This window comes from Chinchilla lanigera, unplaced genomic scaffold (genome assembly GCF_000276665.1).
Source record: "Chinchilla lanigera isolate Chin_1 unplaced genomic scaffold, ChiLan1.0 scaffold00027, whole genome shotgun sequence".
In the NCBI taxonomy this organism is placed as follows: Eukaryota; Metazoa; Chordata; class Mammalia; order Rodentia; family Chinchillidae; genus Chinchilla; species Chinchilla lanigera.
This window is the reverse complement of record NW_004955428.1, coordinates 24,375,149-24,392,163: the sequence shown is the minus strand read 5'-3', so window position 1 is coordinate 24,392,163 and position 17,015 is coordinate 24,375,149. Positions and strand designations below refer to the sequence as shown.

At 34.4% G+C, this 17,015-nt stretch overlaps 1 protein-coding gene across 2 annotated transcripts in view; it reads right to left on the bottom strand.

Annotated features, from left to right (window-relative positions):
• Ndst4 (N-deacetylase/N-sulfotransferase (heparan glucosaminyl) 4) overlaps nucleotides 1–15,577 on the bottom strand; it is a 259,969-nt gene extending 244,392 nt beyond the window's left edge. For both annotated transcript variants that reach the window (XM_013515257.1, XM_013515258.1), the window contains exon 1: nucleotides 14,595–15,577. In XM_013515257.1, the coding sequence (XP_013370711.1) occupies nucleotides 14,595–15,572 (978 nt within the window). In that variant the 5' untranslated portion in view covers nucleotides 15,573–15,577. The remainder of the gene's footprint in view (nucleotides 1–14,594) is intronic.
• Between the last annotated feature and the right edge of the window lie 1,438 nt (nucleotides 15,578–17,015).

Sequence of the window (17,015 nt, the reverse complement as noted above, 5' to 3'; positions counted from 1 at the left end):
TATATATATATGTAGGTGGAGTCTTCTTTAGGTTTATTCTATAGCTTTTGGAAAGGCTTTATAAATTGGGAAATTGCTGATATTCACTGATTGTTTTTTGAAAAGTCATAGCTGTCATTTCTTTGAATATTGATTTTTTTAATATTCTGGAGATTTGATTATATTCACTACTATAAGGCTAGATTTTTCAGACTGTATTATAAACAACATCAACATAATCAATTTATATTTTGTTTATAAGAGGCACAACAAATCCATCATGCACAAATGACTCGTAGTAAAAATATATGATTTAAGGCAAAAGGGTTGAAATGTATCTTAATATTAAATTAAAGAAAATCTTACACAAAAAGTGCTTCAGATATGAGTCACTTCATAATGATAATGGTAGTGGTCCTAATTTTTCAGGAAGGTATAGTAATTCTAAACTTTTAAAAACACTCAACAGTGCTTTACAATATGTAAATTACAAATTGAAAGTATTAGTAAAGACAGCAGTAAACTTACCACACTCAACATGGATTTTGGTGCATATTAAATAAAAATTGACAAATCAATACACAAAAATTTAGAAATACTATAAAGGATTTTAGTAATACAAGTCTTATTTAGGGATGATATTAGATATCCGAACTCCCCAAACTGATGATACTTACTATTCAAACACATGTAAAAGTAAATTGAAAGAAAATGCTGTTTATATTATGGCTTAAGCCATAATATAACTCTTAGTAGTTCAGTAAACATTGAATATAGAGATAATGTTCCATTACACATTAATTTTAAAGAATAATTAAAACATTTCATATATTAGCAAATTTAAGAAAAGATTCATAATTGATTAAAGTATCAGAAGAACTCACAGTAAAAATTAGTGCTCATAACTGAAGGATAAGAGCTATAGTACTTTAAAAATAGGTACTTAGCTAAAATTGTAATCTTATAAGATATGACTGTAAATACTTATATGAGACAAGGTGAAATTCATGACATCATTCCATATTTTAAGAAGACAGGAAAAGAACATAAGAATTAAATAAAAGTTGTAGAATAAAATAATGTACAAGGACAATAACCAACACTGAAACAGAAATCAGACACCATAAAGCCATTTTAAAAAAAGGAAATTAGTTAATTTTTCCCAAATGGATAAACAAAGAAAATGGCAGAGAGAAAAATAAAAATAAATGAACATTTGAAATAATAATGAGAAAGATTCAAAATACACACTACATATTGTGAAAGGGAAGAAAATGCTCAAAAGGAAAAAACAACTGTAATGGCAGAAGAAAAAAAATATATACACGATAGCTAAGATAATTATGCTACTTAAAATCTATACTTTGTTGAAAGTATACTAGTTTGTTGAAACAGTTTGTGCTTATACTGTTTGATCAGTTTTGCATGTTTATATCTTGTAATCTGAGCAACTATTTTGAAGATAACAATATTCCATATAATAACCATTGTTCATTTCCTATCATCTTGTTTTGAAATTCTGTATCATTTTTATTATTTTTCTCTTCAAAATAAAAAAGAATGTGAAATAATCAAAATCCAGAGAACTATAAAATATAATAAATGTCTAATACAATATGAACAATTTAAAATAAGAAATTTGTAAGTGCACAATGGAGGAATTTCTTGAAAATATAAACTGAAAAATAACTCATAAGGAAATTGTAATCTGAAAAATAGAGTATAAGCTAAATAAGAAGATTAGTAATTTAAGAATGTCCCCAAATAAAATTTTCAGACTCATACACTTAAAGATCATTTAAATGACAAGTATGGATAGTATTATATACATACTTTGAAGTAACAAAGCATACATATAAAAATGACCACAAATAATGATGAAGTATTGATATGTTTTAGAACTGTAAAAAATTAAATATTTTTACCATTCAAATGATACCACTAAATTATGTGAAAACAATCTAAGATACCAAGAGAAGATATTTGCAAATGTATCATTAACAAAGCATTAAATTCAACTCTATCTAAAGCACTTCTACAAATCATTATAAAAACAAATCAAAATTAAAATGGGAAAGCAAATAAAGACTTTGCAAATATATGGAAAAGAAAGGGTTATTAAGTATAAGAGAATCAGCTTTATAAAAAGGAAAATGCAAAAATGATATCTTATACAATTGTGCAGCTACCAAGTGTAAAAGTTTAAGTCTGATAGTATCATCATCAATAAGATAAATATTACATACAAAATAAAATCACTGAATTGAAGCATAATCAATGTGGATTAACATCAGTAAGGATTAAAACAATGGGGAGATAACACGTATGATAAGAATCTACATAAATTTAAATGAAAAGCCTAAAAGTCTGAACAACTCATTTTTAAAGATACAATACCAGAGTAAAGAAAACAAACACAAAAAAACGAATTCAAAATGAACGACGCTTGATGCCTCTCCCGCGGGCAAGATGGCATGGAATTGCGATAACGGTTGCATTCTTTTCTGTTCTAAATTTGGTGGTGTGTGCAGAGTTGTTCCATTAAATTATTAGTAGTAGCATTGGTATTACTATTAGTAATAGCATTAGTATCCATTAAGTTCTACAATATTTTTATACTCTTTGAAGTGTAATAAACATTTTAAAATTATAATAACATAGAAATACAGCAGAGAAATTGTATTTATTTAAGGGGGAAGTGTGATGGCTGAAATCGTCAGTAACTTCAGCAACACGCTAACGAATGACTGGCAGAATAGGTGCACATATGAGTTAAATGAGAACAAAGTGCGCTGTCTGTGACTGCTGTAGTTTATCTTATTAAAGATAATTATAGTAATGTATTCTTGTTCCCTCAGAACTATAGAAGCAGGTTGATATTTCCCATGGCAGTTTAAATATTTTTACCTCTCCCAGGAGTATAAAAGGAGCAAATTTTTCATTTTGTTGTTTTGTTCTTAAGTCATTCCTGAGATATGAAACTATATTGTGGAATTTTGATAACTTGTCCTAACCCGAACATAACAGCCTTAGCTCAAAAGGCTTATTATAATCTGGGCCAATTAATTTCTTAATTTATTACTCTTTGTATCATCATAAGATGACAGAGTCTAGAAAATCAATTGAAAAAATGCCCCCAGCACTTTTAAGGCAGAAGTTTAGTCTCTAATAAGAGGTTAGCTCTTTTACCTTGCAGAGATTTAGTCAGCTTGGTTGTTTTTATCAAAATACCTTGTAATGTTTTCTCTTTCCCATGGTGATAATTACTCTAACTTCAGTAATAAAATGAAACCTCATGGACTTGACTTGGGTTCTTCCCCAGTGCTTCTAGAGATTGCTCTCTGCTTAGTAATTATCTTTTATTACAAACTAACCAAAGTGAACGGTAATGGTGGTGTTGGATCCATTTCTCTCTAGCCTGCTTCAAGTGCAAATGAATCCAGAGAATGCCCAATCTTTAAATTAAGTCTGATTTGCATAAGAATATTAAAATATTCTGGGTACTAAAGCCTCATAGAGTCACAGGCTGCAGTTTGAAATACATGTTTAGGACTCTGAGTGTAGCTCAGTAGGTCACATGTGTACTTTCACATATACAAGGTCCTGGGTTTGATCCAGAGCACAGAAAGAAAATAATAGTATACATATTCACTTTAGTCACTATACATGTATAAAGTCGGGAAAGAGATTTAAATGAAATCATGCATTTGATAGCCTTGTTCTTAATACAAATAAACATGTTCACAACAAATATTGTCATGAAGGGAATAAACCCATGAAAAAGAGCTAAAACTCTTTCAGTTGACCATAATTTATGGGCACAATAATTATAAGTGAGGATGTCACTTCCTTGTTTGCTGCATTGTGAACCCTTATACAACTTTCTAAATTTCTGGAATATTTATGACAAGGCATCATTTGGTGCCTTCCCAGTGTTGCTGGGAGGGAGTCATCTTGAATTTTTTGTTCAATAGGTCATAAATAAAAGGGAAATATAGTTCAAAGTGCCAAATATGTGTATTCTGTTTTAAGCACTGTTTTGCTCTCCGCCAGACATTCTTTTTCTTTCCCCTCTTTTTTCCCCTCCCCCACCCCAGCTTCCAGTGCATTGAACTTTTCACACTTTCTTCCTTACTACCATTGAGAGGCTTACAAGAGGCTGTCAGGATAGGTATCATCTTGATGCATGAAGCGATTTTATGGAACCAGCTTGTCGCAGGTTTAAGCCAGGATACCCCAAGTGTTCATTTAATTTATTTTCTCTCTTATTTTATTCATTCCTATTTAGTGATTGCCACTAAGGTAACAAGAATTAACACTGATAATTTCTAGGTACACACTGCCACCCTGGAAATGTCAAAAGAAATCTAGATTTTCTTCCTCTAAATTCGCCATAATGTAGATCTTAAACTACTAACATCCTCATGTTTTAATTGAAGCGTTCATCTTTCTAATACTTTCTCATCTGCCTAGTTCTGTATATGGTGATTAACACAGGCAGAAAACAATAATGATTCAAGTAACTACGCACTACTTTTTTGATCTTCCATAGAACATATGTCTGATTCCGTCAGCTCTATTTGCATGGACCCTCAGGATCTCCCCTAGCATTCTCATTACCCCTGGGCTGAGAAGAAGGCTATCTTACTGGTCAGGGGCTGTTCCCCCCTTATCCCATACAGTGACCATGGAAATACTACACTCTGGGTTGTTTTGCGTTGGAAGCTACATATAAATATTAGGGTAGAAGTGGTTAATAAACATGCTCAAAGATAACTAATAATTAATTAATGCTGGAGCCCATACTCAAATTATGACCATGCCATTGTTGACTTCATTCATTCAGAAAATGCACAAATATTACATATGCTTCCTCTTAGCATTATATGTCTGTGTACAATTGGTGAGCACTTAGCTATATAGCCGAGTGTCAGCTGGCTGACTGAGTGCTTAGAAGGCTCCCTGAGACTCCAGCCTAGTGCTCTCCCCCGCCATGAGCACGCAGACACCACTTCCTTCCCAAAGCATTCCCTGCTTCCTCAAGGAAGAAACACTTTTACCTTGTTTTGTTCCTGGCATCCACAATAATTTTGTCCTAACATACATTTCATTCTGCCTGGCTGTGCAGATCGTTGTGACTATGTCTTGCCTGTATTATCAAAATCGTGAATGGAATACTACATGTTCTGTGCAAACTGTACGATAAAGAATGAAGCAGAGACCAGAGATGAGTAATGCATGATTTTGGTATCAAATTAAATTATAAATTTTGCTGAAGGCATTGCTGGTATGTCTTGGTTACTTTTCTCTCATTGCTGAGATAAAATACCCAACACCCAAAATTAAGAAAGGAAACATTTACTTAGCTTACAGTTTGTGGAGGTTTCAGTCCATACTTGGCTGGCTCTGAGGCATAAGATAGCAAAGCAACACAGCAAAGAGGGGAATGGCAGCCGAACAGCAAACAGCCAGAGCAAAAGGGAGGAATCCCCGCCAGCAGCCTCTTTCCCTCCCTTACATTGTAAACAGGCTACCCCCACCTAAAGGGTGTGTAGCAGTCACATAATCTCCAGGTCCTCCTCTTCCACAGACTCAGGATGAATACAAAGTAAGCACCTGGCTGCCTGCTGAGCCACTTAGCCAAACTTCTAGACTCCCCAAGTTGACACAATGTATCAACTATAACATGGTATATTTTTTCACTTTTTCTTTTTTTTTAAATTAAGTTATTGGTGCAACAGGTGTATACACTGACCACAGTCATCATACAGAATTTGTACCTGTACTGATACACCTTGATTTGTCTTTTTTCATCCCATTCCCTTTCTCTCCCTTCAAACACTCCTCTACTCCTTATTTACAAAGTTTTGTTTCCATTTTATCCTTCTTTTCTCATTTTTTCTTTTCCCTTCCTTCCTTTCCCCTCCCCCTCCTAGGTCCCCTTCCCCTTTGAACAATTTCTTCCTATTTCACAATATCTACAACCAAATTGTACATTTTTTTCATTCTTCGGTGTACTCTTACACGAGTTTCATTTTTTTTTTTTTTTTTTTTTTAATATAGCAAAAGTTTTATTTGCTTCCACAAAGGAATGTTTTCTGGACCAGATGTACTTTCTTTTCATTTACAGAGTGAAATAATGGTAACACTTTAAATCACAGGAAAAAGCTGGGTACATACATTTATATTTTAAATTTAAAAAAAGAAAAATTACGATGAAGTATATATGGTATAGTGACTCCTCCTCCAATAGTTCGAGGTTGTCTGGGATCGTTACAAACTTTGCCAAAATGCCTGATGTGAACTTTGTCTTTTCAATTAATGTAAACTCTACTTACAGTAATAGTTTAACTGAGGCAATGATTCTACAAAGTTTATGTAAGGAAAGGTCCATTCTTATTATAGTACCTGTTTTATTTTTGAGCCAACTGAAGACCTTCAAACAATACATCTAATCCTCCCAGCTGGGCACTAAAGATTCTGTACGGTTCTAAGTGCAATCCCTCCCTGACCATGGAGCCCTAAGGAGTCCTAGACTGGGCTGTCAGGGCTGTGGTTTCAAGACAATCTCACCAGTGTCTTTCTCACTGAAAGTTCTTGTGACTAACCTGGGCCCAGATTTCCTGCCATGGGCCCTCTGCTGCATCACGTGTTGTCAAAACCCACCCTTTCTATAATGTTGATCACTGTCTTTTGTGCCGTTTCTCAGGGAGGAGGTATCAACCGCAATCCTGAGCCCAGGGAATAGGCGCCTTCCTGCTACAGCCAGATATTCTGATAAATGTTACTGTAATCAAACTGGGCCACTGCCTCATTCTTACCCTCTCCTGGCTGCTGCAAGCTAGGTTGCATGCCTAGAATCTGTCAGAGAACTTTGAGAAACGCTTGCTCGGCTGCCAGACGGGATCACCGACCCAGCTCTTCAGCTTAGATTCCTTTATATTGCTAAAACTACGTAGGCTGATACGTAACAAGTCTGAATTTCATGTACCACAGATCATCCCTTCCTTTTCAGTTCTACATTTCATACTAACTCTGTTAAGTCATAAATATAAAAGGATTTACAATGTATTACAATTTATAAAATATAACAAATCTATAGTACTTAAAATTGTAAAATGTAGAAAATTACTCTTCCTGATTACCATGGTAGCGTCTCATCTCCTACACTGATGTTCATAGTGCCTATATTTCTAAGATCATAACCTCAGAACTAACAGCCTTTTAAAATTTTCCTCCTCTAACCCTAGTTCAAATTAGTAACCAAAGTTCTAAGAATTTTCTTTCTTGTTTATACAAACCTGTTCCTTGATCATTGTCATGACTTCTAAAGTAGTTCTGAAATGGATTTTTTCATAGATATTCATATTACTAATAGCATAACCTTTTTTGAATAACTTTATCATGTTACTTCCTGCTTTAGAAAGGAGGAAAAGCTTCCAAATGGCTATGGATATTAACCAAAACCCATTTCTTTGTATTTCAAGACCCTCTACTAACTGGTTTCTTTAAATTGTATTAACGTTTTTGTTTTAGTCATCAAATTTTACACAATTTATTATGTTCTCCCACTGTATCTTTGAAAACATGATTTTTAACTCAGGAAACGTACAATAAAATAAATGCATGAAACACTGAAGTTATACTATTTCTATAATGCCTATGTTTAGATGAGGCCTTAACACTAACCTAAACCTAAATATATTAGGAACACTATTTGACTACAATCAAAGCAATTAGCCTGCTAGTAAATTATTTTTTTGGGGGTCAGTTTATAGCATAAATTATTTTCTACTTTTGCCCTACGCTTATAATATGCAACTCACTTGTTTTGAGAAACTATTGTGTAACTATTCTTTCTTTTTGTAGTAAATTAATTTCTCTATGACTAATTAATTTGCACTCACCAGTTAAAGGATGGTATAACAATTGTGAATTAAATATTTTCTAGTCATGTCTAAGATTGCTTTTATATAACTTAGGCCATAATTAAATTCTTGAGAAAAATGGTCTTAATGACTAATTTGTAGTTGACTCCTATGTGAAATACTAAATGAAAGAGAGGATCCATTATTCAGTAGCTCAGATCAGAGAGAACATCACTATCTGCTGAAGTCATTAAAGGTTGTGTTACACTCTCAAAAGAAGTAGGGCTGGAGATACCTTTTGTAAAATCCTTCCAAATCTCTATGACTATAACATATATTCTAATGAAATATTGTCCAGAAGTGTTGGAATAACTGGCTGCAAGACTTTTTATAACAAAGTTTTGATAATCAAGGTAATCCCTGGTTATATTAGCATTCCCTAAAAGGGCATTATTGCTTGACTATCAATAGCATTTCTGTAATGAGCATCTATGAAGAAAGTAGATGGATAATGCCTTGCTTAGGTCAGGCAAAACCACATCATAGGAAAAATGGGCTTTCACATTCAGTTACAAGCTTAAGTTCTGTTCATAGCATCACAATTGTGTGCCTTTAACAATTGTATTTTTTTTAAATTTTAAAGATAAAAAACTAATGAAACAACAATGAAGACAAAATCAAAACAATACAAAAATGATACATAACCTCAAAACAAAATGATAGGAATTAGCAATGGTTGCTGCATTACATACTGTTATCTTCAACACAGTTGCTCAGCCTACCAGATGTAGGAATGTAAGACTGAACAAACAATCAAAAACAGTAACAAGTAATAATAAAAAATGATGCAGGGCTTCACCATACAAGATGGTAGGAGTTGAACAATGGTTTTTATACTGCGTATTGTTGTTTTCAGATCCATCATTCTGATTACCAGGTACAAACATGTAGAATTGGTCAAGAAAGGGGCTGGGGATTTAGCTCAGCGGAAAAGTGCCTGCCTGGCAAGTGCAAGGTCGTGAGTTCAGTTCCCGGTACCGGAGAAAAACCAAAACCAAAAAAAAAAAAAAAAAAAAGAATTGGTCAAGAAAAAAGAAAAGTTTAAGCATTGACTGTTCCTTTCATTAAACCACAGACATCAGCAGTACACCTATCCCAGCTATCCCTGTATATACATATAAATTTTGTTTTTCATTTTAAAAAGAAAAGAAAAAACCCAAAATAACAAAAACAAATGAAGAAAAAGAATGAAGGTAGAAAAAAAATATGTATATTTATACACAGGATAGCCAGGATAATTGTACTACTAATACCTGCTGGTTTATTGAAAGGAAGTGTTAATGTGTAACTGTTTAATCAGTCTTACACGCCTATATCTGGTTATATATGCAACCATTTTGAAGATGCCATTATGTAATATAACAACCATTATGAATATCTTATCACCATGTTTTGAAAAAAGTGTATTCTTTAATAATATGATCTAGCATTGCAATCTGAAAATAGAAAATTTGGCTCAAATAAAAATATATTAACATGTGTAAGGTGTGCGTGTGTGTGTGTGAGTTTGAAACAATGTTTATATCAGGTTATATCTCTTTATTGTTAAATGCGTCCAGTTATTTCCGCCTAATTGTGAGCAGTTTTTGGGGGAAGAGTTCAAGTACATTATAACCAAAAATTGTCATCTATTAACATTCCTGTTTCACTCAATTTATTCTACTAAGAGAAGGAATTTCTCTACCTTCTATTTCAGAATAACAGAAAAATATCTATAGATATCTCACCCTTTTACTTTTAAAAATTAGTGTAGAGTTTGGAGGAGGATGGGTTTAACCTCTTCTGGTAGTGTGCGACTTGAAGTCCTACAAAGAACATGGGATTCTACTGAACCTTTCTACAAATTAAAATTCTTCTTAACAAAATAATATTGATCCAAAAATACAACAAAAACTTCAATGTAAAAGGTGATGGCTAGAATTTTTATTTTCACAAAACATTATCTTCTATTGACTTGTAAGTAATCCAAGAGGTAAATAAGTTTCAATTTCAACCAAATTAGTTAATACTTCTGAGAGAAATATTTGAGTTACAGATGTTCCTTAAGTTACAATCAGGTTCTATTCCAATAACCCATTGTAGGATGGAAATATTATGGGACAAAATGCACTTAATATATCTAACCTACCAAGCATCATAGCTAAACCAACCGAACTTAAACACTCCCAGAATATTTACATTAGCTTATAGTTAATGTCACTTAATATAAAACCTTTTTATAATAATAAAGTGTTGGACTCTCATATGAATTATTGAATACTGCACTGAAAGTTAAAGTAATGATTGTATGGGTGTGCTCTTGGATCACCGTATAATAAGCATCTCATAAGCCAAACTATTATAAGACAAAGACTGTCTTATAGAACTCTCAGGAAAGGAGAAAAAGGGTCAGAGAATTATTTAAAGAAAAAATAGAAAAAGTTTTGCAAATCTAGAAAATACATACATATCCTGATAAAGGAAGATTGATAGTAACCAACAGGATTCAATCCAAACAAGTCAATATCAGGGCATATTATAACAAAAAATCAAATATTCAAAAAACAAGTGATACTCCTGAAATCACTCAAAGAACATATCACACACAATTATGCTCCAATAAGGCTACCAGTAGACTTTCTAGCAGCAATTTATGGGTCGGGGGAGAGAAAAACAATGTTTATTAAGTGCTGAAGGGAACAAAGAACTGCCAAACAAGAATGCTAGAGTCTGCAAAGCTGGTCCCCAAATCAAAGAGGATAACGAATTAATCAGGTAAGTAAAAACCTGGAGATTTCGTCACCATTAGATCTATACTTTTAAATAGTTTTTCAAATCTATATTAAAAGAATTATTAAAGAGAGTTGTTCTAACTGAAGAAAGAATGTTAAAATAGACATGAAAACACATGAAAGTGTAAAACTGGGTGGAAGGAGGCACAGAGGCAAATTCAGAGCCATTTACTACTCAGTGTGGAATGTAAGTTGCTTACATCTTTAGTATGAAGCCTAAAAGATAAAAGTAATAGCTGAAATAATTTGGCAAGGGATATGATAATTGTTAGAAAAAAAACATCAAAATTATAATAAGAAATCTATCACTTGTTAGAATGAATATATACTTTTAAGTGCAAGATCGCAAACTACTGAGGAGATGAGAAAAGGGAGCCCTTGTACACTGTTGGTAGGAAGGTAAATTAGACAGTTATTAAGAAAATAATCTGAAAATTCTTCAGAAAATAAACACTAAAATTACTGGATAATCTACAAATTTCACCTTGAATATGTTTATATGTATATATATATGTATATGACATTGCATCTATGAAATGAAATAAATGTGTTGAGTGGAGTTATTCCTGTTCTTTTTTGTTTCAGCAATATTTACAGTATCCAAGAAATGGCATAAAAATAAGTGTCCATCAATAGATGAATGAAGTCGGATGTGGTGGCGCATGCCTGTAATCTCAGCACTCGGGAGGCTGAGGCAGGAGGATTGTTGTGAGTTCAAGGCCAGCCTGGGCTACAAAGTGAGCTCAAGGCCAGCCTGAAATGCATAGAGAGACCCTGTCTCAAAAAAGACCAAAAAAAAAAAAAAAAAATAGATGAATGAAGAAAAAGGCACCCCCCCACACAGAGGAATTCCATTTATCTTAAAAAGAAGAAAATCTTGTCATTCTCCACAGCAAGAATAAACCTAAACCTAGAACACATTATTTTAATTGAAATAAGCTGGGAATAGAAACATAAATACTGTACCATCTCACCTTTATGAAACATCCCCAAGTTTTTAATACATAAGAGCAGAGAGTAGAATCAATTCCTGGTTTAAACCAGGGATAGACAGTCTAGAAGTAGGGCTATATCCACCAAAATATGTAAAATCTTACTTAGATAGGAAGAATGAGTTCAAGATATCCACTGTTTTACATCATGACTGTAGTTCATAGAAATGCATAGCATTCTTGAACATTAAGAGTAGAGTGAATTTGAAGAGTTCTCACAAAAAAGTTGAAAAAGATCATTTTGAGAGCAGTTCTGTGGGAGATCTACAAACAATGAGAAGACTGTGAAGAGCACTTTCTTCAAAGTGACAGTTACAGTAATCTATGTGTATGCACACTAGTAAGCGTTGTACACTACTTAATGTAGTACATAACAGTGATGGCCAGCCACTGAGAGTGTTCAGTGATACACAAACCTACTGTGGCACACACGCCATAGCTTCAGCACTGGCATGTGTGCATGTGTTCACGTACATAAGCACCGTGATACTATCTATATCTATATGCATGTGTATAAAACTATACGTCTGTATATAAGTATGCCTACATGTCTACATATCTATCTAGCTATTCAATGATCTCTACACATGTGACATTGCTGAAGCCTTCATTAAAAAATTTATTCTATTATTTTGTTCAAGGTTATGCAAGACTAGAAATTGTCAGTGATCTCTGAATATTTTATTGGTACTTAAGAGTGGGTATTTGTTTTTCTACTAAGAAAAAATGCCAAAGTTAAATTTGATCTGGTCAACTTCATGTGGAGTTAGAAAAATCTTTTAATTCATATTGTTCCTGAGGCTAAAATAAGAAAATCCTGTCATTTTAAGTTGTTTTGACCGGGAAATAAGCACTCTAGAAACTTCTTGAAGCATACGACTTTTTTTCAAATTTATGACTTTACACTGAAAATAAAACTATCATTTATATTACTTTTAAGGAATGCCAAATACAAAAGTGAGAGAAATAAACATACCAACTAGACAGAATTTACCTGTGTTCACGCCTCCGTTTGTAGCCTCCTGAAACGGAGCACTTGGGTCACAGTGAGGCAGTGCTTTTGTTCACTGGCTCATTAGAAACAGTTCACTGGTCTGCACGCGCTATACAGAATTTTTACAAAGAATCTATCTCACTGGTTTTAATCAAATTGTCTTAGAATGGTCATACAGTTTTAGGGTGGAGACAAAAAGCTGTTATGTTGAAGTAGCATCTAGGTTTCATTTTTGGAAGATAAACACTTTAATACCAGAAGATAAAACAAAGATAACCAGATCATAGAAATCTTGATTCTTTTATAATCCCAATTTGTATCCTATTATTTTTGTTTCTGTTCACTAAAATTCTTTATGCACAGAATGATTTTAATTGTATGTAGGAAAAGATAGGCATAATTGGAAGACCATATGAGAATGTTGAAGTGAGGTTTAGAGTGAAAATTAGCCTCAGGATTTTCTTTCTAATCTAGTATATGTATGTTGCCTTTTGATGTGTGTGTATGTTTGTGTATGCGTTTTAAGGCAGGCTCTATGTTGACCAGAGTTGGTCTCAAATTTGATGTTTTAAGAGATCCTTTTGCCATAGTCTACCAAATAGCAAAGACTATTTAGGAATCTCATCCCACACAGCTTCATATTTGGCTTTTTCTTTATGAAAGAGCAATCGCAAGCTGAATCTGTTTTGCAGTCAATCGGCATTATACAGCTAGAAGGGTAGGCAGTACCACGGTTGGGTTGCTCAAACTGATAAAATGAGTTAACAGAGATAACAAAGATAGTCTTTTAGGCCATGTTTCTCTAAAACTGTATTTATTGGTTTCTATATCCACTCGTACATAAAGATCTCATAAAGCAAATGATTCGTTTGTTTGAAGTTCCACAAAGGTCTTCGACTACTTCTCAACTTTGTATTTCAACCATCGTGTGTAAACCCAGCTTGAGCAGAGTGATCACTTCAAAATTAGATCTCTGCATAAAATTTTTCCCCATTTTGTGGGTTTTCTTTCCCTCTGCTGGTGATTTCTTTTGATCTGCAAAAGCTTTTTAATCAGATCCTCACAGATCTGGAAAAAAACCTTCCTAATATTCATCTGGAACCTGAAGAGATCTAGAATAGCAAAGGCAATCCTGGGCAACAAGAACAAGACACGAAGTATCACAATCCTTGATTTGAAATTATACTACAAAGCTTCTGTGACAAAATCAACACAGTACTGGCAAGAAAAAGACTTGAAGATTAGTGGAACAGGTTAGAAGATGCACACACATCTACAAACACACTCAGCCACCTTATCTTTGACAAAGGGTTAAACATGTTCACTAGACGAAAGATAGCCTCTTTAATAAGGATGCTAGAAAAACTGGCTTTCCACATGCTGAAGAATAAAAACTAGAACAATGTCTATCACCATGTGCTAAACTAAAGTCAAAATGGATCAAAGATCTAAATATTAAAACAGGAACACTAAATCTAATGGAAGAAAAAGTAGGTAGAAATCTTAAAGACATAGGGGTAGGCAGAAAATTCATGAACAAAAAACCAAACTGCATGGAAAATATTTCAAAGAATCAACAACTGCAAAAACAATAATAACAACAACAAAAAAGAAAAATAGAGCTCTGTAACTATAAGTCTCGCTATAAACGGCAACAGATGTTAAAATAATAAAGGATATTCTAAGTTTATGTCACTAAGATGAGCAAGGCTTAATAAGATTCAAGGAGAATAAGTATTTTGGGGATATTTTAGTTCAGTCCCTTCTAAAGATTGGATTCTTGTTTGTATCCACCTGTCCATGCCTGTGTTTATGTGTGTGTGTGTGTGTGTGTGTCTGCATGTGTGTGTAATGGTTTTAATTTTTTAAAAAAGTGTTTGGTTTCTCTCAAACCGATTTTACCATAAAATTTCAGCACAAATGCTCTTACCTTCACATCTTTGACATTCATCCTGGTTCCCTCCTTCCCCACAAATATGTCGTCGATGTCCACGAGGATGTACCGGTCCAAGGACAGTGTCAGTCTCTTCCTTGACAAGAAGGAAATGGCATCTACGAAGATGAGCTTGTGCAGCCAGAAGTTCAAGTTGTTGCCAAAGAGAACTCGCTGAATTCCATCATGAAGGCCCAGATCCTGAATCACTGTTGCATAAAGTATTTTACTGGACAGGAATGAAAGGGAATTTTCTGTCTGTAGCTCAGTTAAAAGCACAGGCTGGTAGGTTGAATGGTTATACTGGAATATAGTCCAGTCTGCCCCAGGAAGAGGGCCTTTCTCAACCTTGGGGGCTTTGGTAATATGCAGTAAAGGAGACTGAGGGTTGACGAAACAGTCCTTTAGAGCTAGATTATTGAAGAGGTTTAATGGAAATCCTTTTAGTTGTGTACTTGGTAAGGTGTTCTCGTTGGCTTTATGAAAACCGATTATACTAACACTGTATTCCACACAGTATTTTTCTAAAAGCTCTCGATTCCACGAGTCCATGCTGACATACTTCAGGATATTTTCGTAAATGACTAAGGTGTACTTCCCCTGGCCATTATCCGTGAGAGGAGGTATGTCCCCCTTGCCGGGGGCAATGACCATGTGGTACTGAAACCGACTGGACTCCAAGATAGCTATGATATCTTGACCGAGTTGGGAATACTGGCTCTCCACAAAGAGGAGGACGGTAGCATCAGTTTTAGATGCATCAAGAGACTTAACTGTTTTCAGCTCCATTGACCGATAAGGTAGAATTTTGATGTCAGCACATTCTGCTTCTGCAGTGGTTTCAATAAGTGTCATTTCCTGTTTGTAGCCGGAGTAGAGAAAATAGGCAGAAATCACAATGCTCACCAGACAAAAGGTCGCTAAGAGAACAATCAGTGTTCGGAAACTTCTCCGAAGCTTCACAATCAGATTCATTTTTTAAAGCGATGCTTTGGAAGTTTTTTTCAACTTCTTTTCCTAAAGTGCCATCGTGAATGAAGTATGAGATGGTGCAAATATGACTTCCCAAAAGTTCATGTAACCATTGCAAATCATGTAAAATATTTGAAAGGATCACAAATGGGTTAAAGCTGGAAGGCGAAAAGCCAGAGGGGTAAAGGTTGAAGAGATTTTGAATATGTCCAGTACCAAGAATTGCTGCTGAACCCTCTCAGAATTGTCTGAAAAAGAGGAGAAATGTGACAACACAAAAAGAGGATTGTTGATATTGATGTTTCTATAAGTGCTGATATCTAAGAAACATGTTTATTAAAGATAATATTAGTCTATTAAGTGCTAGAATATGCTTTTTCTTACTTAGATTTACTATCTGGAGGGTCCCCATGGCTTTTTTACAGCATACAGGACCCTATTTCATTTTGTCCAAATGTCCATATGTAAAAATTTAGTTATCATAAACTTTGCTTCTCTGGGACTCGCGGGAAGCCCGGGCCTCGTGTGAGGGCGGAGCGTGCTCGAAGTGTCGGCTCAAAGCTTCCTCAGAGCCCCGTTCAGTGCACTTTAGTGACTGATCTCTCTTCGAGATTTGCAGCAGTCACAAACCTTCCCTTTCACAGTCCAGCCTTTACCGCTGGATCACAGAAGCCACTTGGCTTACTGGCCCAGATAAGCAGAGAACGGGCTTCCCCCGTCCTCTAGCTACAGCAGGGAAGAAGCAGTGGAAGGAGGAACAGAGCAGCAAAAAGCACCCTCGGGTCCTTCTCAAGAAACCCAATGCAGGAAGCACACACCAGAAGGCCTGCCTTTCTCAAAGCACATTCCTTAATGTGCCTACTCCAGGAATCAGGATGAGAACCGAGTTTCTACTGTTGATTTTTAATCCAACAATCAAAGGTTCAATTTCCTATTCCCTTCTTTAGATTAAAAGAAAAAGGATGTAGAAAGCATTGAAAAAACATGAAAAACTTCATTAAGCTCCTTTATTATAAGAAGTAATTTTCTACTATTATTAGTTTTTTTTAATAAATGACATGGAACTTAGGGAATTTCTTTCTACACAAAGTTTTTTCATCTCCTCAAAATTGTGTTTGAGTGCATCAAGAATCTTTTATTTTTTAGCTGCTAAGTTACTGTCCCAGATAGTTCCTGCTACCAATCTGTAGTAAGTACAGAAGAGCTGTGTCGTGACGTACATCCGAGAACCACAGGGACTAGTCTTGTGATGAGCAGTATGTTCTACACCATATTTTATAGGTGTTTGTATTTTCTTTTTCTTGGTATCTTAGTGATTAATGCCTATTAATGACAAGTGAAATAATATTACATCAATAACATTCCATTCTTATGCTGCCATTTCCATGTTGTTAGCCTCTAAAATAAATTTTTCCTAATAAATACTCAAAATTAAATAGTCAGTGT